At 43.0% G+C, this 27,631-nt stretch overlaps 1 protein-coding gene and 1 long non-coding RNA gene across 12 annotated transcripts in view; one reads left to right on the top strand and one right to left on the bottom strand.

The window, feature by feature from the left end:
- The window catches only part of LOC111246034 (uncharacterized), a 130,001-nt gene that overhangs the window by 79,384 nt on the left and 22,986 nt on the right, over window positions 1-27,631 (top strand). For 10 of the 11 annotated variants that reach the window (XR_002671557.2, XM_022795229.2, XM_022795224.2 and 7 more), the window contains 3 exons: window positions 263-363; window positions 1,454-1,495; window positions 2,566-2,631. Coding sequence is in view for 10 of the 11 variants with exons in the window: in XM_022795229.2 (XP_022650964.1) it covers window positions 263-363; window positions 1,454-1,495; window positions 2,566-2,631 (209 nt within the window). In the remaining variant the exon portion in view is untranslated. The remainder of the gene's footprint in view (window positions 1-262; window positions 364-1,453; window positions 1,496-2,565; window positions 2,632-27,631) is intronic. The other variant, XM_022795226.2, reaches the window with a different exon arrangement.
- LOC147757244 (uncharacterized) lies at window positions 357-14,983 on the bottom strand. Its single transcript, XR_015322359.1, has 3 exons — window positions 14,805-14,983; window positions 14,390-14,605; window positions 357-798 (listed from the first exon to the last, which is right to left on the bottom strand). It is a non-coding gene; the product is annotated as an uncharacterized LOC147757244 (long non-coding RNA).

The raw sequence follows: 27,631 nt of genomic DNA, 5'->3' as shown, positions 1-27,631 counted from the left end.
GCCTTCGATATCGCCACCCATCATGTTTAGGCAAACCGTAGGCTCTGCCGATTCCGTTCAAAAAACGTGCGTGTGTAACAACCTATTTTATATCCAAGAAAGGGTTTCCTTTTCGTTTAGCCCTACGCTGAATTGTATAAGCTGAATGTTCTTTTTCTCGGTAATGGTAGACAGCGTTCCGTATCTAATAAACGTTCCTATTAAATGAAATTAACATTTTGCCTTTATAAATATGCCCTCTGCTTTGGGGATGCTATTTCAGTGCCGAATCGTATCACTCTCACGAGAGCGAATTATATTGTGCCAACCATTTCAAGCAGCTCTTTCAACCGAAGGCTAATTTCGACCGGACCGTAACTCCGAGTAAGTGCATTGATTCATTCTACTTGCCTCACCTTAGTTGTAATAGAGATTTTTTTTTTTTTGTTTTTAACAATTCACATTGTTATCTCTCAGATGTGTTCCGCCAACCACACAAATCGACAAGTAGAAACAATTTAGCGACAATGTCTTGTTTACATTGTAATATGCGTACATCTATTCTTACTTCATGCGAGGTCTAAGCTCGTTTCACCATAATTTGTCTCAGCTAGATAAAGCTCCAAGATAGAGTGATTCATTTTGAAGTTTTAAATTGTCCAAACTTACTCTTCCGTTCGGGGCAATGCTTTTCGTCGACTACGACCATTGCTAGACAGAGCGCGTGACCTTCAAAAAGTTGCAGTTCGACCAACCGTGATCTCTCTGAGGGCTTGAACGATTGGAAGCGAACGTGACCGACCACCTAGGTTACACGAACTGTTAAAATAAAAAAAAAAAAAAAAAAAAAAAAAAGATTATCTATACTGCTGCTGCTACTTTACCCGTGGCACTGTAGTAGCGACAGGATTAGATCCTTTTATTCGAAATGGAGTCCTGAGCGATAAACCGTTGAATTGAAATAGACAAACTCAGGCAAGTTCATCTTTGCTATGTGCACGTTCGATGCTCTGAAAAGTGGCCCCCGTCTGTTTAGAAATTGCGGGACATAGAAATACATTAAAATACTTCGCGTAGGCGTCGATTGTTTACATGGATGACGGCTTACTGCATTGGATTTCATTGCTGTACCAATTACGCGAAAAGAAACGGTCTCAAACCAGAAGTTTTGTATATAGAACTTAATGTTTGAGATGTTTAACGTAGTGGTGGGTGCTACTTGGGCAATTAGGAAACAGCGAATTTGGGAAATCCAACAATTTTCCTGAAGTTTCATCAGCGAGCACGTCATCACTAACTTGTTTTGCAACGTGTTATTAGATACTGTGCATGCTGCTGATTAGTTTTTATTTAACAACATTTTTATAAAGCTCAAAAGTAGTTGTTCAGTTGTACTAACATGTGTGTAATGTGTGCGGTGCTACAATGTGCTTTCTTTTCACATATCCCACCTGAATCGGTCGTTGGTCCATAGACGGCCAGGAGATGTCGTCAGGATGTATCAGTGTTGATGATGGTGAGTCATAGCTGGATAAGTTCAATAATTTTTTTCGTAAAATATCATTCTATGGGACAAAACGTAGCGTGGAACTTACTTCTAGTAAGTATTTAAGTAGATAGTAAATATCCGTTTTGATGATAATGCTTCTGTGCTGAAAATAATTATTAAGTGTGTTTTTCACTGAAATTTAACTAGGGTATAAGTCATTACGTATCTGCCTATTCAGCATTCGCGGAGCGGATTCCCAAAACGTTGTCAGAATATGCCACCGCAATCATTGTTAGCATGGAATATTTTTGGGTGACTGCCTAACAGGACACATCGTTTCCTATGGTGGCATGGCTCGTCACTAAGCACGGCATTTTCTGGTTGCTGCCATGTGGCACCTCCCACTTAACTTTTCCGTTTTCCTTTGGAACCTTTCTTAGGTGCCGTTTGACCTTTTACAAGTGTCCAAATGTACAAATGATTCTGTGTCGACATAAATGCCGAAATAGAAAGGCCGAAAATGATAGTCGCGCTGCACGAATCTAAGCTATGTACAGTCTAACGTAAGGGACGGAAGTAACAATCAGTTCGTTCTCGAAGAAAATTGGAGTCTTGCGCCTATCCTTGGAATTGTGCGTATGCAGATGGGCGGAACCTGGTCCTGGGCCTATTCTTTATAAGTGCAGTAAAGCACAGGAGCGCAGTGGCCGAGGACAACGTCAGCAGTGTTGGGAGCACCCTGCTGATGCTTTGAACATCATATATAGTGTTGAGCTAAATGATACCCGTTGTGTAAAAACTGGCACTTCTCTAGTGCTGGCTACATGAGACTAGTCGAAATGATCGGTCGAACAGCAGTTGCCTATTGTATTACTTTTATTCTAGAAAAAGAATACACGTTAACGGCAGATGTTGACCTAACTCAAGCTTCTATAGACACTTGCATATTACTGATTATCAGCAGACGGCCGTCCATGCTGCTCGCTAATTATCACTGCCAAAGCGTCTCTACGGCGTTGTTGTACTTAATACATATTTCGTATTATACTACGTAATTTGGCATGGCCGATAATGTTACTGTGTTTTGATTGTTTCAGGGAAACAACGAGAGCCGATTATCCGCGAAAACGAACCTGCGCAGCTTCCCCCAGATGTTGTAAGATGTGAGTACTTCAATGCTTTCTTTCAGCAAGGGAACGCCGATTTCAGGCGATCTTGGGTATTAATCTCGGATGAACAGTCTTGACGGAGCCATCAGCCATGGGCTGGATCGTTGTCCAACCTTATTTCTTTAATGAGGCATCGATTTATCACGTTAGGGTCAGCAAAGGTAAAAACAGATGAATACAAGGTTCCGAGAAGGAGCATATAAACATCACGGTACATACAACGGTACCTTAAAGAAAAGACGGAATTAACATAGATAACATGATTCTCGGAAATTTACTACTGTAGAGAATGTTCTGTATCAAAAGAACGAGGGGCAAAAAGGGTTGCAAGATATCTGCCGATATAACTCTATGAATGCTGTTACTGTAATTGAGAAGCAAAGATCCCAGATTGGTCGCGAGTTTCAGCACAATCGGAATGAAGCACACGCACCCCAAAAATTGCCACCGTTAAATTATTTCCAACAAGAAAAAGGGTCAATGAAACATTACGTATTATGACGTAAGGACGAAGAGAAGCAGCTCTTGGGGGGCTAATGCTTCGAGCATTAGCCCCCCAGAGCTGCTTCTGAACTATAATCGTGCTACAAAAGCACTAGCGGCGAGTGCCGCTAGTCTTATGTCAAATTATAAATTTATTATCAATTTAATATATGCACAGCGTTGAGCATGTTGCATACCGGAAGCATCCGTAAATAGCTGTTCTTGACTCTGTCCCGTGTAGCCACACTGAGTCTGCGAAAATTACATCAAACTCTAGTGTTTACTCTAGCTAATATAAATGCTCGTGAGAACCACTTAACCAAATAAGCGTCCGTACATTCATGCAGAATTCGCGTGCATTTACAGTGAAATGAAAGTTTTAGCCTAAAAAACATAATCTAAGGATTTCATTACTTTGTAGCAACAGTGAATGATGAGGTACTGTTATGGATTTAAGGGATGTCTCTCTTCAGCCACCGTATCTTCAGCCAAAGATTAGCCAGATTTTACATGTGTAGTCGTTTTCCCCACATCCTGATTTATGATCATCCATAAATCACCGCACACGAAATGCCATTACGCGAAGCTGGTCAGTCCCGGTGAAGGTCTGACCGTATCAGGCCGTTAGCAGGCACGGCATCGGCCTACCGATTGCACAAACTTCTGCCAATTCCTGAACCGGTATTATTGTGAATTCGCATACGGTACAGTACGTAGCCTTATACGATAAGGTGCGGTGATCGGGGTGGATTGGGCCTTTTTAATAATTGTTCATTGTTTTTCATATAATTCTATGTCGTTCTGCAAGACAACTGTGGGGTTGCTCACCTTACACGTACTGTGTGAGTCAACGACGAGAGATACGGCTTAACTGGCTGCTGAAGGGACCCAGATAACGTTCAAATGGATTAGCATTAAAAATGCTATAACCATTCTCAACTAAACCCCTTATATGTATGAAAAAAATGTCGAAAATATTCGGGGTTCCGTTCCAGACTGACACGCGCGACCGTTCATCATCTGAGTCTATGTGTAACGTCTAGTAGATTCCATAGTTGGAATTACATGATTCAGCTTTCATCCATGAAGACAAAGAGTTACAGTAATTATAAAAAACAAAAAAGCAAAAAAAAGATGCTCCATTATGAGAATAGGCTTAATTTTGTCTAAAGAACTAAGAAGTTTCGTAGACGAACGATTTTACTCCTTTAAGTACTATCAATACAGGCTCTTTGTCAAAGAGAAGTAGATGAGCTCTGTTTTCTATCACGGTTTTTTTTTTTGTCTAATACGCAAATCAAGATCTGTTCGGCGTCGTCTGAATTATCATGACGTGTCGGGTCTGAGCATGAAGTGTGATTCCAAAGGACGCGAACAGTTAGTCGTAGGTGTTTTTTGTATTTGATCATGTGCTTCCTTGTGGAGTGCCTATTTTGGATTACGGTTAAAAAGCTAAACTCGAGAATCAACTGGGTGTTTCGGTTTTCTATTTTTCTATCTTTTACGTTTGCATGTAGAGCAGATACTAGCAGTCATCGATAATCTAAGAAGCAGAATGTGACCACTGCAATATCAGCCTTATTATTTGTCATACAATCCACATCGGTGTTAATACTGAGTAATAAACGAAACCGCGAAAAATCAAATGCTGACTTATCACTTTATCACCATAGAGCTCGTTCTCAGTACAAAATGATGCTAAAAAGTCAGTTCAAAGAAAACGCCTGGCGTTGTTACGAGCATTATTAATTACATTATATGATTACCTGCTTGTTAACAGCTTGCCCCCAAACATGGGGTACTACTGGCACTAGACTAGATACTGCATCAAAAAATGATCCTCATTCAGACTAAAAAATCACCAGCGGAACAGACATGGTTATAGAGCGCTCCGTTGTTAACTAAGTCAAACTAGACAATTTGTGTTCGAGGAACTATTGTTTGTCGTTCGTCCAAGGCCGATTATGAAGAATGAATGATGACGCTATTGTCATAGGAGAAATAGTAGTGACAAAGTTATTTTGAAAAACGTGTCGAGTTGACGCCGAAATAGCCGATTTTGCTGTGGCGGGTCCTGATGAAACGGAATCTATGGATGGACGATGACGATAATAGATTTGTACTTGGATGCTTCTGGAGTGCGTAAAGTTCCGATCGGACAGGTCTTTGTAGGTATAAAACGGAATAGGTGCGCGCATGATTGGGCAATCACTTCGTTAAGGTCATTGTGAGCAAAAGACCGTAAGCAAATCAGCACACCTCAGTAGGACAAGGGACGGACATCCGATCGATAGGTAGCAAAAATTTTTCATCGCCATGCTAAGATGTCATGATTTTTTCATGCTAAGGTTGAAATCAGAGCCAGCAACGGCGTAATGGATATGAGGTCCCAAATTAGGAAATAAAGCAACTTAGTTGTTGACCTTACTACATAAAGTGACTGGCATCACAGCTAAAAAAACCAGGGTCGGATGGTAGACCACAGTGGATCAAATTGATAATATTGAAGCCCATTAAAAAATTGTAAGCTTATGTTATTTTATTTGTCGATACGCTGGCTTGAAAACGAGGCTTCTGACTTAAAAAAAAAAGATATATTGTGTAGATAGTTTTACAAACCTCAATTAAAATGTTCCATTATGCACAGTCTCTATAATATGACTCTGAACTGAAATGATGACATGCTATTGGATAAGGCCACTGTACAAGTTTTTTTTTTTTCGCTAATTGTGGTTACCTAAGGTCTCACGTCTCGATCGGGCGGTTTATCTATCGATGGGTATTTGATTTACGTGATCGTAGTGTATCAGGCAACTTTGAAATTAGCGAATTCCAATTTATTCTTTGGTAATACAAAGCTTACATATCTATGTAGAAAACTGAGATCATTATCAGAACTTAACGAGTAGTTCCTCTTAGATGTATTTTTTCGTTACCCTAACTCAGGACACCTGGCCGCAAACGTCAACCAAATCGATAAATGAGTCGGCAATTTTTTTGTTTCTATTGGATACTCATAACACCTCAATAGTTAAAAGATGACCTAGCTACAACGTGACCGCGTGCTACGGTAATTGTGTATCAACGGCCGAGTTGGCATGCTACCGGAATAGAAATATAAATATTAAGGTGCTCAATGCCGTACATTTAAAAATAATAATTTCTAGGCGCCGTTATCGATATTTCGAAGAGGCAACGTACGTGCTTATTTCGGCCCGCCCTTTGTCATTTTTAGACGGGTGCCTCATACGTGTCATATTGGAAAATTAAGTACTAAATAAAATATACATGGTCTGCATTAAGTATGAGGATTAGCAAATACGAGTATGTTCGCTCGTAAAAGGCGCCCACACGACCTGAATAACACGCACTTTTTGTTAGCTCGATGCGAGCCTTGAGAACTTTGCGTTTGCAAGGAAATGGAACAGTGTAATTGTTTATACATTATCCAAGCTTCTTTTTAGGAGGCCTGTGCTGCTATTATCCTTGTTTTTTTTTTCGAAAAAAGGGCCGCAGGGATGAAAAGGCAGCAGGTTATTTGTGGTCGTGTCTTAATTGCTGAAGCCCAAGTAACTAAACTGTTTTTCCGTACGTTCTAGTTTGGATTTTTTGTTTTTGGCGCGATATGCATGGCGCTAGTGTACTGGTGCACTGGTGTCGTTTTCGCGCAGCGCCAAACAGGCAACGTTCGATGAAAACATCCTCCAAAAGAACAAAGGTGAATATGAGACGTTATGCTAGACATCCCTGGAGTTGTACACGTTCAAAAAAATATTCTCAGATGTACCTGCTGCTGCACATTTTTCAGTTGAAACAGATTTAATGTTCAAAAGTCTCTGTTATTGGTAAATTACGTACTTCTATCACATTGAAGTATACCTGCGATCAATTTGACCGATCATTTGGCTTGATATTCTATGATAGACCACCGTTTCATACGTCTAACTTCTCTTACTATTGGGTCTCTTATAGTCTATGCAGTGCGGTTATTAACTGTTTTCTTCTAAAATCAACAGCAGCGAAGTTATCAGATACTTGTGCAAGTTACAAAAAAATATGTAGCCACTGCACACGTGGCTCGAACCCCTGATATGGCTATTGTTTACTTTTCCGTGACTATGAATTGTTTTAGCCGCTTCTGTGCCCCTCCGTCATGGGATGCCTGCTGTTCGCCAATATGGCCAATATACCGAAGCTCGGTATAGGTCATCTGTCAAAGCTAAACAGGATCTTCCCCGAACAGCTCCGGTAATAATAATAACTGTCAAAGGTTTTTTGAGCATAAGTGTTCAAAAATTACCGGCACCCGTCTACTGTTCGGTTGTCATTTTTATACAGATTACCCAGGTAAAGAAAAAGACAATAAGCCTGATGTGGGAAAAAAGGTCTGTCTAATAGTAGGCACCCAGTATCTACCAAGAGTAGCTGTACTGTACTGTAACGTTGCATTTGTCGACGCGTTCTTGTCAAATATTTGCCAAGCTTATTGGCAACCGCTTGCTTATTTAATACTATTAAGTACCGTTGCGAAAATCGTTCACACTCATTTGATGAGGCTTGATCAGGATCAGGAACCTGAAGGCGACTTGTGTGAATGGTTTTCGCATCTGTATTTGTGGTGTATTTCCGCTTGCCAATAAGCTTCTGTAAACATATATAGCACAGCGTTCTACCTCGGGAAAAGCAGAAACGCGAAAGTGGTAAATGGCTAGCGTGTGACAGTGTTCTTGTTGAATAGTCCCGTAATTGTCTGCGATCCGCCTGTTAGCTTGTGACTATATCGCATCAGATTTGCTACGAAATTTCCTTATTGCCTTATGTCGTTTAATTTAAACGTAACAATTTTGGGAAGGAAATAGTCAGCCAGCCAGCAGCAATCGTTACTTTAAAGGAAATAGACCCGTTATATAGGGTGGGTAGCGCTTCTCTATTTCGATCTAGAAGGAAGGAAAGGTGGCGATGCCACTTGTACCCTGTCATGGTCAGGCATCATCTTCATGCTACTGGTGCTGCTGCCTGCCGGTCGATTCGCAGACTCTCAAGATGAAAACTGCCCGCGCCTACCTACCCGTGTGAGCGCGTTAGCGCGGTCTATTTGCTTTTTTGTACGGTACCGGTTTTGCGTAGCCATTGTCGTTATCGTCACGTCCGTGTCGGCCGGCATCGCTAGCACCAGCAACAGCAATAGCGATATATCGCGATCGTTCTTTGTAAGACCTATTTATCCGCCACAACCCCGCGCCCCTGCCACCCCCGGTTGTGCAGTTATTGTTCAGATACGTTTGTGCGGGCGTGTGAGAATTGCACTATGAATTCGACACGGCAGCAAGGTGCTGGCGCGACTTGCTAGCGAGGTGTGGTTGATTTAGGTTTTCGCTTCTGCTTCATCTCGGCCCGCCTTTTAGCTCGAAAGTTTTGGTATGGTCATGTCCCTACACCATCAGCAACAGCAGCACGAAACCACTCAAAATGCAGCGTGGGTCGGCATTTGCTTACATCTTGAATAAAGACGGCAACAAATATTGGTGGTATAACAACCTGGACTGGTTATTGACAACCAGCAACGGCGACGAATCTAGGCTAGCGATGTTTTCATTGCACAAAACTCGGAAACCCCAATGGTATCATCCGCTGTTTTAATTATAATAGATAATAGACTAACAGTATTGCGATGAAAAGACGGTTTTGAGGACTCTTGGATATATATCTTGGATATCTTATATGCATAACATCAAGTATGATAGTGTATTATACCATTGATGTATTCCTTTCAGGCGGATAAGGCTATCACTGTTGAAAAAATTCGAGACGTTTACGGCTCAACTATCGGTTGCCCAGATAGAGAGCATAGCCATTCTACTATGCTACAATCGAATTACAGTATCGAATGATGCGTAAACCGAAGGCTATCAACCCATTCTTAGATCAGAAAATCTAGCTATGTAATGAGGAAATGGTTCAGCAAAGGTCGTCAAAGGCATTTTTACAGCAAATCACTGAAGTATTACACACGATTATAAGCTATCCTTGTGCGTCGTATATGACAGTTACAATGTGACCGCAATGAGAAATCTAAATAGACCTGTTTTAAGGGTCAAGGACAGATCAAAGGCATCATTTTAAGGTTTTTGAGCCTCTGAGGTTTGCTTATGAAACACGGTTTAAATGACGGGCTTCTTTCTTCATAAGTCGAGGTTCTGAAAATTGCTAATCACGCTGGGATTTAGCTTAGCGCTGTTGCCTGCTGATTTTCGAAGCGAGGCAAAGCTTTCATCATTAAACAAACGAGCTACTGTCTTTGCCAACTGGGCTTATCGGATGGTTCGTAGGCACACTCTGGAAAAAGTGACTAGCAAAAAAGATCAACGTATTATTACCGTCGTCATTGCTGCAGTTGATATTTACCGAAGGTTGATCTTTTGAGAACGGACATTATATCCGGCCAGGAAGTCGAAACATTGAGAATTCGCAGTAATGCTGCTCTATCCTCTTACTGATAGTTAAATAAACTCAGGAACACCTGTAATAAACAAACGGAATGTTTCGAATTTCGATTCCGAAACCTTGTCTGCCGACGCGTGCGATCGCGCGTACTGTTAAACAGAATTGTTCCTACTCGTGATGATGATACGTTTAGTAAATAAGGGGTTCTTACAAACGCATCCGGCTTCGCTCAAAAATCGTCTCTTCGTCTAATAAAGTATTAACGTCGTACGCCTTCAGTTCAATCTATTGGGTAATGTAACCAAGTGGAACCAACGTTTCGCTCTGGCGGATCCAATCCAACATAAATTTCCTTTTCGTCTTCGGCTTATTAACCGACAATCCGCCGCCCAGCATCGCCACCGATCGAATAACTGACGCCTTAGTAAAGCGTCAGTTAACGAGGCCATACAGCCCCTTCGCACTGCGGCGGTCAGTAAGGCAAATTTTTGAAACTCAGTGTTTGCCAAGCGCCAAACGCGTTACTTGCAACACCCACTAATACTATCCCGTGTACTTGTTCGCTGCGGTCAACGTATCAAACGGGAGCAGTGGCCTTAATTAAAATAACATAATTACCCTTATTGATTATTTTATCAAGCCCAGATTGCTTCAGCTACCTAAACGCTTTACGTAGCAGTCCGCCAACAAGTGGGCGCCAACGGGCCCAGAATTGTGCTAGCGCAGATAAAGACATACAAGCTTTCCTCGTAGTCATTGTGGCGATAAATTTAGGCAAACCATGTTTTTACCGAAACATACTTGAAACAGAGAAATTTGGTTTTATGCCGTTAGAATTTAAATAGGTGCGTAGGGGGGGGGGGGGAGAGACAACGGTATTACCTTGCTGCGCCTCTAATTAGTATTATTGTTGAGTACTGCTATGTTCCCTGCACTGGCGAAATGGCTTTTATCGGCCGCTATGCAAAAGATAAGTGAAGACTGTGGAAAGTCTATAGAAAGATAACGGGGGAGCTACCTGTCCGCCGTCACAGCTTTGATGATAGTTCAAGCAATGTAACTTATAGATTGCGCGAAGCAATTTACTCGTCGACAACTTACTGGCTCTGACACTTGCGCTCAATGAAGCTTTCAAAAAAGTTTTGAAGTAATTGCGGAAAGCAATGCCAGTTCAAACTTTTCTTGTTTAATTGTATTTTTGCAGAACTGAACAAGTTAAGTAGCTTAGCCGTCTAGCGCTTACATTACACAGATCCACCCAGCCGTACGGTAAGAAACAATGGTTTAAAAATCCCTTCGTTGAACGTGTGATCAAGGGACAATTATGGATACACAGATGAGGAACATCAAAGCATCAAGCATGTCGCCAAGAACAGATTTCGAGGCGCGAAGTCCTGAAGTCTGAGAAGTGAATTCGTTCAGCTCATAATCGATTGGGTGACGTAGTAAGAGGTACTGTTTGAAATAGCATCGATGATGAAGGACGAAAAGATCTTGGCACTATTATTCGGATATTGCTAGGATACTACAAGCGATTGCGAGGGACCTTCAAACCTAACTAAACTAGCTGATCTAGAATAGAATGATGATTTAATCATACTTGTTTTCCTTCATTTTTACACACTTGCAGAATTTAGATAACCATACACCTAACATTCGCGTTCCGATACATAATTTCTATCTCGAAATATATCTTTAATGGTATATGCTTGCCCACCAGTTGCTCTTTACCAGGCATAGTAAGCCCCATCATCACACAAACTTACATCGGGAGAATAAACGAGTTGAAAGCAGCATTGTATATTCCTTTTCTCAGTCTAGGTAGTGAGGTACGGCGATGAAATCTGGTGTTATAACACGCGGTGGAACTGCATGCTTTTGACTGCCGATTGGAAGTAAAAAAAGTAGGACGCTGCATTTGTCGTTTCATATTCGACAAGTATTTCATTGTAGCAGTTGCTGATGTCCATTGCAACTACGACGATTTCCCTTCCGAGAGATGCCATTTTTCACCTTGTCCATCCCTCTTCGACTAGCGGTAAAGATTGGAACAGGCCTTCCCTATGCCAGACGGTTTTTTTTTATAAGTAAAGTTCCGCAAATTGCACGTGGAATGCATTACACACACTTTCAACCCACCTAGGGGCAATTCACTGAACGACAGGCTTAAGTAGCGATGGAAACTGAAGGTAGCTGTTTCTAGCCACGAGATGTGCAGCATTATGTCACGCGACGAAGTAAATGGTTGAAGGAAATTCTACTAGATAAGGCCTTATGCGATGCAAATGTGACCCATGCCGGTGTGGCCTTAATTGCCGTTGATTTCTGTGCTAGCCTCACCTATGAGGCCAAAGTAACAGAAGCTGGTCCTTCATATCGGCGGCACATAGATGCGAAGCTGCTGCCATAGTAGAGTATACAAATGAGCTTCGCTTAGCGCTGGATTCAATTAGTTTTTTCGAGGTACGGTTACGGATATTGTAAGAACTGTAGAATTTCGGTTTTCAGAAACGTCTTTGAAAACAAGCTACCCAGAAAGGAGCATTAACAAATACAGTATGGCGAGTCGTGGAAGTTGTGTACAGTTGAAAAATGGCTAAAGTTCGCAGTCGTGATCAGCATATATCGACCGAAATCTAAATTTCGGAAAGGCAATCCTAGCGGAATATGTAAAAGAGCGCAGTGGCGCCCATAATTTTCTTGACAATCAGCTGAAGCTATGACGATTAAAACCTAATAAATACAAAGAATAGGAAGTGCTTTTGTCGGAAATTTGTTTACTTATGGGTTTCAAGTAAACAGAGGTAGCCCCGTAAAAGTGCTTCGTTCGCCTTTTTTTCACAGGCCAATCTCCATCCAAACTTTTGTGGGGGTTGTAACAGGCAGTAGGTGGGACGGATGACCGATAGAGACAATGTTAAAGTCAGGCAGACTTATCGCGGCAAGCTGTTGGCTGCAAATTTATTGGCGAACCTTTACGCCAAGAAATCAGTATACTGAAGCTTATTCCAATTGTTCATTTCTATTTCAGAAGACTCTAATCTATGAATAGTCTGAACGGAGGAAGGATAAAGTAAATGCTATATCTTGTGCGAAAGAAAAAATTCCGTCTGCCTATAGGTACCATAATATTTTATAATATTCATATCAGGTTGGGTGTGGATCGATAACATCGAATCCTGGAATCCGGGGACAGCTGATGAAGATTAAGTCTGTCTGGTCAGGGGAAGATGTGTCTGTCGCGCTGGGACCAGCACGATAACGTCACGTTATTCACGCATCACATTCAGCGTCCCAAGTGACATATCTTCATATCAACAAGCCAATAGATCTTTCCGTTGGTGGCCGAGTCGGACAAAGCCTATGATTGAACCAACTAATTGAGAAAAATCGACGCTGTTGTCTATGAACGTTGGCAGACGCCAGCTAGCCATGAGTGGCCAAGTCGAGCAAAAGCATCATTCGCATACTCGCGTATTTGCTGGTACTAAATAATGTACATGTAATAAAAGCCAAACCTTGCATCAGCACTTGGCCGTTTCTGACGGCTCGCCGAAGCGGATTACAAAATATCTGACTGGTTCCGGCAAATGGAGCACTCACGTTTTACGTGCCTGAATCGCGGAGAAGACGAACGGTCTGCTGTGACGATGATGGCTCATACGTGTCTAATCGCTACTGCTCCAGCAGCAGCAGCAATCGCAAAGATTTTATTATTTTGTAAAGAGTAGCTTTTTGAGTAAGTACAGAGGCATGGGATATGGCCGCTGTAGTGGAAATGGCAGCAACAAATGGCGCACATCCACTAAGCATCGTAATGGCCAGGCAAAAGTAAGAATCAGGAAAACAAAGGTCCTAAACGTTTTACGTCCAGTCTAGATACTATGGATTGCTTTGAAAAAGAAGCTTTCTTAGATGGATTTCCTGAAGTAACCGGACTGCCTGCTTATGACTGGCGGGTCGAAAGTACAACTAACCGTAGTCTGTACAAGCTGTAGCACTCGCCAAGGAACGCAACTAAAGAATACTGCTACCTTCACTGATGAGTGTTATCATCGCAACATGTTGATAGTTGTCTGAGTTCCCTTCATTGGCAGTGGCAAACGTGTCTACAATGTTAGACGACGCCATAGCCACTGCTAGCCCTCAAAGCTCCGTAGTACACTAGGATTCGATCTGATCGAATTTTACCAGTGTTTTCGCTTAGACCAAAAACCCTCCAAGGATCCGCACAAAAACCGAAGAGCTACCGCAGGTAGTCATGCATTTACTCATATGATTGATGCTCGATCTACCACCACCGCTATGCAAGCCATGTGCTTACCCGATGGTGCCCGAGCGAGCTCAAACAGTTGATTACCAGATTTTACCGACAGATTAAATCGTTCACGTTTTTACCGGTGGGTTATTTGTAGTGAGTCCTGCGCACAATTTAGAAATCTGCCAATCAAATCGTCCACTTGTAGTCTACGAGACATAAACGAAACGTTGTAGATAATAACTGTGCCTGGCATGGTCTGACTCACCACGTCGATCCATCACATTCCATGGAAATATGGAATATGTCATCGAAGATCGTTGGGAAAATTCGTTCGAAGTTACGTAACTTAGGAATTGCTCTTCATGAGCCCTTTGTAGTTAGTTAAAAAAAAAAAAAAGAACAAACAGGCTATGTGAAACACAACAGTTAGGAAATCCGTAACGCTATGCAACTACAGTTCACCACGATGTATGGTATAGTCAATAATAGAGTTCCATGGTCATTGAAGTTGGCATTGATGTCCTTCTTATAAGTCCAGTCTTTCGCCAGCTATAATCTACTAACCTGCCATGCCTTGCTAGCCTAGATGCTTGGCCGTTCATTCGAACGAGGCGAGCAGGGCCTGACTTCGGCTCAGGGTGACTTGGAAGCAGCAGCATGTGTTCCTTTTCGACGGGAAAACTGTCCGATTTCAATAGCATAAGCTATGCTGTCCGTCGCGTCCTTTTCTTCCCAGCGATTTCAGTCGAAACAAGTGCAGTCATGAAGAAGCCAATTCGTCTGCAAGAGGCCAACAAGTCTAGCATTTGAGAATCATATCGGCTTAGCGCCGGCATAAGAGGCGAAGTCAGCTAAGCTGGATTGTCTGCTCTACCCAGCGAGTCGCTTTCACATTGCAGCTGTGTGTCAGTCATCCGTTTGATGACGCTCCAAGAACAAATCCTGTAATCGGTTTGATTCCGCAGTTAAAGCATCTTACCATGCATAGTGGAGCACGGATCCTCACATAGCATACTCATAGTAACCGATGGTATTGTTCCTCCTTTCCGACGTTATAACTTTTTTGGTGGCGCTATCTACGTTTCTCCACATCGTAGCAAAGCTGTTTCGCGGAAGTATCAACAACACGCCAGTTTGGACGCGTTTCCAGCTATTGTTCGAAGCTAATGTTGTTACATATACTTGTTGAAAAGAAAGTGAAAACATAGTTTTAAGGGCAGATATAGCGCGTGTTCTTCCTCTCCGTTTATTCGCGTCGTGATTAAAAATGACAATTAAGCTGTCAGCGGAGAGGATCACTCCGGTGGTAACGACTTTCTTTAGATGTCGGTTGCTATACCATCTCTCGTTTAGAGCCGCGATTGTTCAGTGTTGATAAGAAAGCAGGCCTGGCTTTCTTGTAGGATAAATCTACTAAAAGCAAGCTATATGTGCAAATTGTGTGCGCTCGCTTGTTTGTATGTGTGCAACACGAAACGCCAAGTGCAGCAGAAATTAGACCTCGGACCCTCAGGCCAGGACCAGGCAATCTTGCTCCGTTCTGCCCGTACAGTTTAGGAGAACTTTCATATCTCGCTAATGGTCTAATGATTTACTTATTATTCAGTTTAGATGGATTTCCTGCTGCCGCCCTTTAGCATAGTTTAAATGGAATGATACGAGCGAATCGCTTGAGGCTAAGTTTTTTCAAGGAATAGCAGCTCGGGGAGCGCGGGGGGATGTCGTACGAATCGAAACGCGGTGTGAATGAGCGGAAACGTGTGCTTCTATTTTCGAAAAAAATAATTCACTTTGAAATATCATTGAGCGTACTATAATAGATCAAATACTCCCTGTGCCATGCAAACCGTAGTAACCAGAGTTAGGTAACAAGACGAAGCACCTTCCCAGGAGACTTCATTGCGAACGGGCGCATTCGGAGGCAACATTCCAAAGGGCATCCATCATACACGACGATGGATTGCCTCTATCTATCACGGAAGTTAAGTCTACGAATGAGCAATGATTTGTTCAATCTGTTCAGTCATATAAAAAGTAGGTACACTGAATCTGCTCCGTCCGAATCTTACGATAGTGCAGGTGTCACAAACATACGTTATGAGAATACTGTTGGAACTCAATTTTTCCTAATGTGTGTAATATTGATATTCCAAATTATATAACCCTCTACCGCTTCTCAGTGAATTTGGAGCACGTATTTCACAGTGGCGTGATAATTTAGCTAAACTTGTATCATTTCGTACATAGGCCTGCTTTTTGTCATGTCGATAATATAAGAGCTGCTTTGTTGTTAGGTTAGCAAAAACTTCAGCAATTTTTTTTGGCCAAAGGCCTGGATCACAATACATCGATTAGGCTGCGTTCGTAGTTTCACACCTACGGTTATCCTCGATGTCGTGAGCTTCTTCGACAGCCGAATAGACTGCCTGGAAAATTCACTTAGACAGCTTCCAGCCGCCGTGTGTTTGTTCGGTTGTAGACATTTTCTGAGTGGGAGTCTATATCCTATTTACACGGCTGATCCCCAAGTGCACCATCCCCCAGAAGATGTGACGCGTCAAAGAATTGCGCCTGCTCCCGTCTGCCTGGCAAAGCTAGTTTACAAAATCGACGTACTTCTGTTTTCTAAAACGATGCCCTTAATTATTGTTCAGATTAGATGGCCGACGTTTTCAATCTTCGCAATAATGTGGCACAGCTGTGGTGAATTCCTTATGTGACAGCGTAGCAGACCTGAACGGCGACTGGAAAAAAAATCACGCTTTCCAGCTGTCATTTACGCAAATAGTAAAACGTGGCCATGGAAATAAGAGAACGCGATTAGCCAAATATTTTATCGTATTCTTATCACACGTTCACGATAGCTCCGGTGCCACTGTCGTCGTCACTGCTCTCATCCCCCATTTTACTTTGAGTGCTATCATCAACATCATCAGGCCGTAAGTATTTCGTGCCGCGTGGACGGTTTTGCCCTCCGAATGAATTGACTACGTTCAATTCCTATTACTGGGATAGATCGCTGTTTTCTTGAGCAGAAATGCTCGCCTGACCGATCTGCGTGACCCAGACTGGGCCTGAAAGAGAAAGTAACTTTTTTTTTCGTTCATGTTACTGTTGTCGAACAGCCGCTACAACAGCGTCGACTACAGCGGTAGCATCAACGGCGCGACCGTTTGTGCGAGTTTTTAGATCGCCCTTTTCTTATACATTGTTATCTCGTACACCTAGTGTAGAGTTACCAGGCGAGTCTGGTCGAACCTCCTCCAATTCAACGTCCCTTTCAGCAGAGCTGATGCGGTCCATCTCTACGGCCCCCTTGGCAACAGCTACAACTCCAACAACAGCAGCAGCGGCGTTCCTGTTGCCTTCATTTTGCGTCTCCTCTCCCACGAGAACTCTTTCTGACAACCATCAGCGACGGCGACGGTTGTGAGACCAATCGACCCAGCGAACGCGGCCGCGGTAACGGCGGCATCAGTAGTCCAGCACCGCTAAGACTTGCTGCTGCTGCTGCTGCTGCTGCTGGTTTTACTGTTGGATCTTGTGAATAAGCCGTTGTTCGTTAAGCGTCGTTGTGTTTGCCAAGCACCGGTTCCAACAGTCGATAGATGCTACCGAGCGCCACGAGCTGTAGCTAGTTCCATCTGTTGCTGTTACATGTTTTTCGGAGCGAATGCTCGAGCGTTCGAAACGTAACGGCGATCAGCCAGTTACGATAGAAACAGCGTAATCGGCACGATCGCGGTTCGTCAACTCTAGCCTGTTTCAGTGCTGTGACTGGGCCCATAATCCATGGGTCACTGCCTGGCACCGCGTGGATACGCATCACGTCATACGGACTGCGAAGAAAGCGTGCTAATGAAAGTTAACACGGAGTACGGTGACTATGATATAAGGCGTACGTAGGAAGAAAGTGACAATTGACAGAGGCAATGCGATACTAACGATTCGTTTTTTAACTAGTAATAAAACTGTTAGGAGCAGAAAATTAACTATCCTCTGTTAACATTTATCTCTGGCCTGCTTCGTGGACCGCGTATGCGTATAGTTGATCCTGCTGTCCAGCGTGACGGCGTCATTGTTTGTTCGTTTGTCTGTTTTCTCTTTTCGTTTATTTAACTTTTGTTCATTCAACAACGGCAGCGGCGATACTTCTGCGAGGCAGGGATAGTTTTATGAGTAAGTTGAGTGCGCGTTAGTACTTCCGGCGTAATAAGCGACCGTGTTATCGATGTGGATTGAACCAGAGTGACTCCGTATTTCCCATATGATACATCATTGAGTCATCGTTAAGTTTGTCGCCGCTGTGGGCACGTGCAGAGTTACACAGAACCGCAATAGCAACAACGTTGTGTCGAAGGCAGAACGTATCGTAGTGTTTGCTTACTTGTGTGTCTGCTATTGCACAGATAGTGAGTTTTCGCATTGGGCTGTACGCGTACGTGCAGAGAGCGTAACTAACTCATGTCGACTTTTAGCGACCGTTCAGTTGGTGGTTGGTATTGAGAAGTTACGTACAGAGTTGTGCCGATAACATTTCAGCTGGCAGTTGCGATAGTGGTATCGGTCAATTCGAGACTAATTAGAGCGAATTTACGTGATAGCCATAGGAAGGCGGTGGGTCTCTACAACATTTAGTGATGAGTGAACTTTTTGTGGATCCTCCAATGGAAACGGAAGGTACGGTAACTATATTGGATGGACGGGAGACACCGAAAACTGATTTCTCTTCGGTCGTAATTGACGACAATAGTACTTCGATAGAGATAGAATCGTCGATTGAAGTGCCAAAACTGCTTGCCGAAATTGTTAAACCGCCGACTCCTCCGCCGGAGCCCGTGCAGCTATCGAGCTTTGTTTGCGGCTCATCGAGCCTGCCCAATCTTCAGCAATCGCTTATTAATGCAATCAAAAACAAGCATCAGACCACTACTTCCGATTCGGAAGAAGCTTCTGGACCATGCTTCCCGCAGTCTCCACCAGCAACAATCTTCTCGGTTGCCGGTGAGCCTGTAGGCTCAAGTTGCCTGAGCGGTTCTGACGCCGTGGCCGCGACCGTTGGCGCCTTTAGCACCGGCTCTAATTTGCCGCTAGATGGAGAGAGTAGTGATGATCCTAATCGCGAGCAGCCGCTGATTGTCTTCTATGAGACAAAGAATTCGGCGACAAAACCGCTCTCGGCCGATAACACGACCAGCACCAGCGCCGGTCCTCTCCAGCAGAAGCAGCCGCTAACTATCCCAATGCCGGCAGGAGAGTTGGCGCCTCCGCTGCCGTTTCCCGCTAACTCGGATCAACAGCAGCAGACGGCACACCACATTGGAGCGGCTCAGCATCAGCAACCTGTCGGCAACGAGCAATCGCTATCGTCAAACAGTCGGGAAGAGCAAGCCGTTTCTGGCCCCCTGTGCGGTTCTGGTTCGAATACCGTTGTTAGAAACGGTATGGCAGTGCTCAACGAGGTGTCTAACATGATCAGCGCTGCTAAGGAGACAGGCGTTAGGCAGCAGGTCGTTGACAGTGTACTTGTTACCAACTGTAATAATAACAACAACAATCATAATCAGGATGTGTCGTTGACGCGCTTTCATTACGATCAAGGGGTGGAGAGCAACTTTAGTGACTCCGAGAACAAAGATGGAGATTCGATGCAAGTCAGCAATCGGTCTACTCGAAACAGTAAGGATAACACGAATATACGATACTTTTTCAAAATTTCTAATTGCCATTGAAACTACAAATAGGTAGCAATAGAGCGAGCGACAGAGACCGAATATAGTCTCAGCCCAATCTGAGAGTGTAAACGAAATTTACTATAGACGGCGCAGTTAAATTCGAACCCTTTTTGGCGGGGGGATTTCGAAAACTATGGCTAACAACAATTTTGCAAATGTATCGTTGTCCTGCCGTACCATTTTGGCTGTTTAAAAGACATTATCATGAAACGAGGATGCGGCTGATTAAGATGTGCCGGCCTAGGTGTACTGTGTCGTCCCGTTCGAAATTAACTATAAATACATCTCATTGACCAGGGCAACAGAACCTAATGCAGAAGAAATCACATCAGTACATTAACGTTGAACCAAAGTAAGTTGTCGTTATTTTCATGATGAATCAAAAAAAGCTCTTTATTGATTTAGGACATTTGAATAGATGCCGTTTATTGCCGGCAGTTGAACCACTGTGTTAAATGCAGTCGATACGCTGAGGGGTAATACCGCCACTGCACCCTATTATGCGAATTGGCGATCCTTTGAAGACGCCATCGATCGATGAAAATACGACTGTTCTGTCTACTTCGTGGAAAAATTAAATTTAAGAGCAACTCCAAAAGCAGGCAACTTCACAAAGCAATACTGATTCACATAGACGATGAATCGTCACCCCGTCTCTTCGTACAAAGTAGAAATCTGCTATGAGCTTTCTTATAAAAATATTCTATTTGTTTCGAAGCAGCCCGAATTTTCACGTCTATTAGTACTCGGTAGAAACTGTCAGCGGTTGATCCATGAGTAAGTTTTAGCTTTTTTGTTTGATTTTGGCGTAACTCACAAACGTTGTTTCCTTAACGAACGGGCAATCCGGATAGAGGCGCTAGCTGTTTTTTGCTATGGCGGTGGAGTGGACACGTCCTCCTATTTGCCCCACGTGTTTTAAGACGAACTCCGTAAGCAGTGTCCACAAGATACGATGATGCAGCAACAACGCGATAATAGGCCAGGAATAACCTTCGTTTTAGTCAAAATTCGGCGCCAGTGTATTGCATATATATTTCTCTGACATTAATTATTGCCATGGACGAAAGGCTGTCCATGGCAATAATTACGCGAGCGATAATTACTATCGTGCACGTAATAATCAGTTGACCCTCGCTCGAGTGTACTGAATAAACAGTTCCATAAATATCAAGGAACCCATCAAACCTAGAAAAGGTACGAATGGTTCCAGATATTTGACGAAGTTGTATTAAAGAGGAATAGCTGACGACATACACATACGCGGACAAGGGCAATAACAGTACGCTGGAGTCGTGCTCAAGAAAATCTGGTTATAGAACTCTTTCCGCATGTTGCTTTCCTCTTTATTCCTTATCGATGAATAGCCATTGAAATAGCAGTCGTTCCTAAAGCGTACTTTTGGTCTAAGCATTGTATTCATCCGGTTTGAGTTATCACCTTACCGACTTTTGCCTATTTACAGTGTTCTACTACCCAACCTCTCTCACTGCTGTCCATAATTGAGCTAAACTGCTTTTATCAGAGGTTGTCGATGAAAAGTTGTGCTGGTTTGCAGCCGTTCAGCTTGAGGATCACGTGGCCTGAGTACGTGCCACACGCAAGCAGAAGCGTAGCGACGAAATGTCAGCCTATTGATATCGCGCATATCATTGTTGCTGCTGGTGGCCAGAGTGTGCTATTGGTCGCTCGACGACGCCGTCTAGGCTTGCGGCACGAGTTCTGTCGTACTAAGCCACTTAGCAAGCGTCTCCAACGTCTGTGTATGGGATAGGCGGGCCTTACAGCCAGCGTCGCCTCACTTTGCATGCTTGTCCGTACTTCTCTGTCGAAGCCGTAGCGGGACCTACCTAGATCAACGGCGACAACGGCAGTCAGTGCCAAAAAACCAGAAACCACAGCGTATTTAACGTCTGCCGTACGATAACGTAAAATATTGAGTAACGGGGCCCCCGATGAAAGCTACGATCGAATTAGGCAAGTTAGCAGATGCGGCTAGCCCATGTTAGCCTTCGCATCTGGATCGCTCCTGCGAACGGGTGCTCCCGGAGCTGCTTCCGATTGTACTCCAGCCATTAGTCGTAACTGGTAAGGAAGGCGGCGTGGTATGAGTGGCTAATTCGTATTTCGGAGCGCGTTGTCATAGTAATCATAAATAGCAGGCCTGCCGACCACCGCTGGTTCAAATCTCATCGACTGAGGGTCGTGACAAAGGATTAATAGAAAAGCAAAAATAAGTGAAAAGGATAACAGCATTAAGCTCTGCTGATATGATTAGTCCTGATAGCTTGTAGGGCTGGTAGAGAAACACTGGCTGACCCAGCAAGCTCTCTTAGCAGACACTGGAGCAACACAAACTTCTCCATATCGGGAAAGGGTAGGTGGGCGTAACCAGTGGCGGGCCGTAGTAATAACGTGTAATAGACAGTCTGTGGAAATAATAATAAGCGTCGACAATAAGTAAGAAAACAAGTAAATATGAAAAAATAAAGAAAAATTCATTCTTACAGCTACCGGCATTCCTCTTGCTATATACTTAGCTATCACCATCACTATATCTATGGAACTCTCGCGTACTACTTTTACAACACGAGAAGCAGGCGCTCACGGGCGAAGGACTGGTTATTGGAGAACGTGGAGGAAAAGATACATTGTTCTTTTATTTGCAAATAACAGAGTAACTCTCTGACCCATTACCATGGCAACCATCACCGTCAGCTGGAGCACCAACGGCCGACACAGTTCCGATATTGGAACCACCTATTGGATAGAGAGAGAAATGGAGTGAATTTGGCTTACTTTTGATTGGTGATGATGACGTTGGGTTGAGCTGTAATAGCACGCCTAAAATAAGATAATGCTGAATTCTAGTAGTTGTGAGTATTCCGGACCGGGTTACCGTTGGGTTGTTGTCGTTCCTTCCGGATAGCGACCGTCATGACTCAACAAAGGTCACTGCCATGTAACATACAAAATTCCGGATCTGTGTGCAGTACTTGGCTGCATGGTAGACGTTTCTATATATCGAAACACTGGTTCCATATGTGTAAGCAAATATAGTCAGAGGATGGTTTCGTAATTATAGGTTAGCTGCATCAATTTTACTGTCAGTTTTTTATTGCTGAGAGTGTTAGTAAAACCAAGATATGCACATGTTCTACCAGAAGTGCTCACTGGCCATGGCGATCGAAGTGTCCAAGTGTCAGAAAACTGCAAAGGGTCTGGCAAAGGTCTTTTACCTGTGGCCTGTTGTTGTTAGTATTAGTAGTGGTTGATACGCACGCACCCGCCCTCTCTTGTAAACTGCGAATTAACGATGAAACTCCACCATTCTATGATGACAAGCATATGGCCAACGAGTAGCTCCTAGCAAATGATGCCAAGCCTCTAAGTCTTAGCCAAATGGCTGCGAAAGCGACTGAGTATATACTGGCCGACTGGGTAGCCGACAGACAGACGAATAGAGCCTTAAAGCTCGTTAGGAAGGCTTTAGGAATGCTTAGACATGCGCCTATGAAACCAGCATATATATACACAGGCATTGTGTGGCTGCTCTGTTCTGATTTCTAGAAGAGTTTTACGAAGGTCTCTAGAACCGTTGATATTGTTACTTGTGGGTACCCGTCGAATACTGGTATTTCCTGTGACACGCTGTTTTGTTTATAATATCACAGATTGCGGCCCTTTATTACGAGTAGTTGACGTAATTAAACATATTCCAAGAACGGCTAAGCTGACAGTCGCGTATGGGAGGCGCGCGTAGTTATTTTATGTGGTAGTTCGACTGACATATTTTCTAGCATACTTACGCACTTAGATTCGGCATGATAAGTTAGGAGTCTCAGTATTCTTGGTTTGCAGTCTGTTTAGCAGTAGCTTTGCGTTTGGTCTGGTGAACCGTCGCTTACTAGCATTATTTAGACTTTGCTCAAGCGAAGCTGACTAGATAAACGTCCATATGCTGAAATAATCTTTCACTACGTACGTCAGACCAAGGTTACACAAGCTGCAAAAATTGCAGTCTTTAAATATTCAAGACCTCGGCTGGTACTTTGACTGCTCGACGATGAGATTCGTTTACGCTATTCTAGCTTCTATAGTTGCTAAAGGCCAAGTAGTTTCACAGGTTTATTGTTTGTCGTCTTTCATTGCGACACCATATTGGTTCCTTAATGGAAGGTGTCAACAAATTGCTCGAGCCTAAAAGGACGAGGGTCCAAATTGAAAAAAGTGCAGTAGTCGAGTTCATTTTTTATGATCATTTGATTGCCACTTGGTAAATATACCCGTGAGCCTCAACCAAAATTCTAGCCCGAAAGGGACGGGCGGCTAAAAACTCATGATGTCGTCTACTTTTTACCTCTACGGCAGTGTTAATCAGCATTGCTTACACATAAATAGATAAATATTGATTGACAGAGAGACAAAGACGTCCTATTACGAAAATAAACATAACTGTCTCACCGTGTCTCCATTTTAAATGCTACAGGCGTAGGTTGCTTAGGGGTGTCGTTGGGTAGCGGAAGCTCTATATTCTGTAATTTTTCTGTGGTAATGTGTACTTTTTTTTGTTTTAACAGTGCGGTCTATGATCAATTAGTTGCTAGCTCAGGCTGAATGCTGTCCATAGATTAGGCAACCACTGCGGAGATGCTTGACGAAGACAGGCAGACCTATATGTGCATTTATTTGCTACCATCGATACGCACATAGTAGCAGCGGCAACAGCAGATTAGAATGATGCATGCATGCCATGCAACGTAAATCATATTGGCCTGAAGTAGTAGGATTGCATTTAGGACCAGTAGTCACTTATATGCAATAATAATGCTGGCATAGAGAGCTGTTTGGCGACCCCTTCTTTTTCTTTTGGCCTTGGCAACGCGGCTGTGTGACAGAATTGACACTAGGCAAACACTTTGAAAAACGAGGACAAAAAGTACAGACAGGCCAAAAATAGCAAAGGCAAACAAAAATGTGCGACGGCAATAGTTGCATCGGCTTCAGACGTAGCAGTGGCGTCAAATAATAAAACTAGCGGCAAAAACCGACGCTAGGCCCGCACGTAGACAGCGGCAAGCGCGCGCGCAACGAAAGGCTCACAGGAACTTGACGGTGACGTGGAAACAAAGTAAATAAAATGGGCTATGATTGTGCGTTTTTGAATAGGCAAAAAAAAACATTCCCTATCAGGTTTGTAGAACAACCCATAGAAGATGACCAGATATCCGCACAAAGGTACCGCCACAAAAGCTGCTGCAGGTACAAGCCAGCGCGGTTTAGCTTTCTGGGTATAGAGCTGGCGAGAAGTCAGTCAGCCGAAATGTTCTGTTAGTCGAGTCCATATATGTCTGTTTTTTTTTGGCTGACTAAGCTAAACATCTCGCCACAAACGAAATTAAAAACGTAATTACGATCATCCAAAGCCTTAGGGTGATCATGGCAGATTCACGTCGTAGGGTACCCTTGCAACTTCGGCAACTGAAGTTGCCCGTTCACTCTCAGTGTCGACCATGCTTATACAGATTTTTCGAAATATATATTACGGCGTAAATATTATCTGTGTGTTTATATTTCACTTTAGTTTGTGGCAAGCTGTATCATCAGAATACTCACTAATTAACCAACTGTTTTAATCACTGACCTCTAGTACGGTATTTGAAAGGACACGTACGACGTCACCATACTGACTATTATGGCTAAATACAAACAAAAGTATCCATGAAATAGCAATTTCGACTTTAACTCTTGGTTTGGACAGGACACTATAACGTTGCGTTCTTGATAACTGTAAACACGTTAATTTTGCATGTATTTTGTTAATTTTTGTCACCTGAATTCACGATAACAACGCATCCACTTCGGTAATAACTAGCTATTCTATTTAACTGTAAAGTTATTCTGATAAGGCTGTTCTAGCTACTGTGGCCTTAATTGTTTTCCTTTTAACAGTGACGCTGCTTCCCGTGACTGGCGGGAATAACGTTGGGAAATAGAGATACCTATTCTATCGAGAGTAACCTGTTCTATTGTTATATTTAGAATTTTTCCCTGAAAACATGGGTTTCTTCCTCGTCGATTAACTCAAGTGCAATACGGGTCCACTTGGAGGAGAATATACGATTTTCCCTTCTCAGCCCCTATCAGTATGACACGTACTTTTTTCTGTTAATGGCCAGAGAATCCCAGCAATGAGTGTATTAGTATTGATTGCCGTTTTATTTATTGTACAGTGTAACGAGGCTTTCCGTTAGTTTTTTTCTTTCTTTTCCTCGTTTCTGTTTTGGCGCAAAACCGTTGAGGAACCAAAAACAGAAGGGGCATAAACACTAATGATTTCCTTATGTTTTTCACCTAGCTAGTTTGTTACGACTATCGGTAGACAAGGTACTATGAAGCTGTTCCAGCGAGTGCACCTGCTACTGGCCGAAATAGATGATAATAGTAATAATATAACTTGTTTCTAGTATATAACTTGCATGAAGAAGGGAGCGTATTACAAAACATAACAGTAATAGGGAATTAGCTCCCATCACACTGATCGAAAGCGGCGAAATAACAGAAAACGGAAGATGTTTATTAGACTCAGGTTTGAAGAAGACTATTACGTTGTCTTATACACAATATACTAGGTGCTGATAATTGTATCACAGCTAGCAATATGTTTAGCGCTAAGTGATGAGAATCTGACCGAGATTTGGGGAATGCTCTGAAGAACAGAGCACCTATTGCCATCAGCGAGTGCAGCTGAAGCAGAAATAACAGCAGCAGCCCACCGTACTTCGATGCGAATTTGTTTGACAGAACTCTCCCACTCACTGGCACGCCAGCAAATACTGACGGATAGAACGGCGGGTGTCTGCAGTAGTCCGAAGTTCCAACCGCGGCAAGCGCTGTTGTTCTATTGACCATCAGTTGAAGGGATGGCAGTCAAATTATCGCGCCCCAGATTTGGGCACTATTGACTCCAAATCCGTGTTGTGGCGCGGCAAACATGTTAAACTGTTCATCTTGATAGATGTGTGACAATGTTTTTTCAGGTTTTCTTTGTATATAATTATTTAGGGTTGGATAACTTCGGATCGAATGAAATTCTATTACCTTGATGTTGGCCGAGGTGCCGTGTAGTCCATTGACGAATGGCACATGTTTCACTAGAGCCGTGCAGTGTTAAAAAAAAGCTGTAATGAGGTTGCCACACCGTCTTATTGTTTCTTGTGCTTATTGATTACGGTATTTAATTAAATATTCGGCCTGTTCCCAATCCATTGGTTGATAAACTAGGTTTCCCCGTTATTCAACCCGCAATACACACCCATCCTGATTGTTTCGAACGGGTGGAACTACGGATAATTTTTATATATTCGGAAAGTAGTGGTTTCCTTTTCCAAAGTCAGGTATTCTGTCACACGATTGTAGAGACTGTACTCGCAGGCAGGGTGATGATTGCTTTGAATATTATTGTAGTTTATTATGGCAACTGTGCGAAGTTTGTTTAGAGATCATCGTATTTAAGCTCTCTGATAAAAAAAAATGCATTTACACGCGTCCAAATTTCGTACATCCGTAGCCTTCCTATGCAACTTTAGTGGTGTGTTACTATTGAAGTATGACATTTAGCGCGTGATGAACTTCAGCATTATATTTTGCTTAGATACGTAAATATCTCTATTTCTTGCAACCTGCAGATTGAAATAGAACTTTGAAACAGGTTAAAAAATCATTATCTGATGTGAAATTCTGGCAGGTCAGTAGAGTAACGGACTATCGATTGCACGAGCCGTCATATCGTACCGTAACACACTGTATAACGGTAAAGTATTTAAAAGACAGGCAACATTCTATACTTGCCATTAGACATTAGTGAACGACACTCAGACACTCTCCAACAGATTAGAAGAATACAAACGTAATAGAGACTAAAGAGAAGTGTAAGTCAGACTTACGTCCGTTACGTTTCTCGTTCTTCATTGATCCGTGAGATGATGAAGTGACTACCTGCGCAAGATGTCGGAAGTTCTTTGTTGCGATTGAGCACAGACACAATAGATTTTCTTGTATCATCATCACA

The sequence above is a fragment of the Varroa destructor genome, unplaced genomic scaffold (genome assembly GCF_002443255.2).
Source record: "Varroa destructor unplaced genomic scaffold, Vdes_3.0 BEIS01000002.1, whole genome shotgun sequence".
In the NCBI taxonomy this organism is placed as follows: domain Eukaryota; kingdom Metazoa; phylum Arthropoda; class Arachnida; order Mesostigmata; family Varroidae; genus Varroa; species Varroa destructor.
Note: the sequence above shows the minus strand (reverse complement) of the source record. Positions and strands in the feature narration are given on the sequence as shown.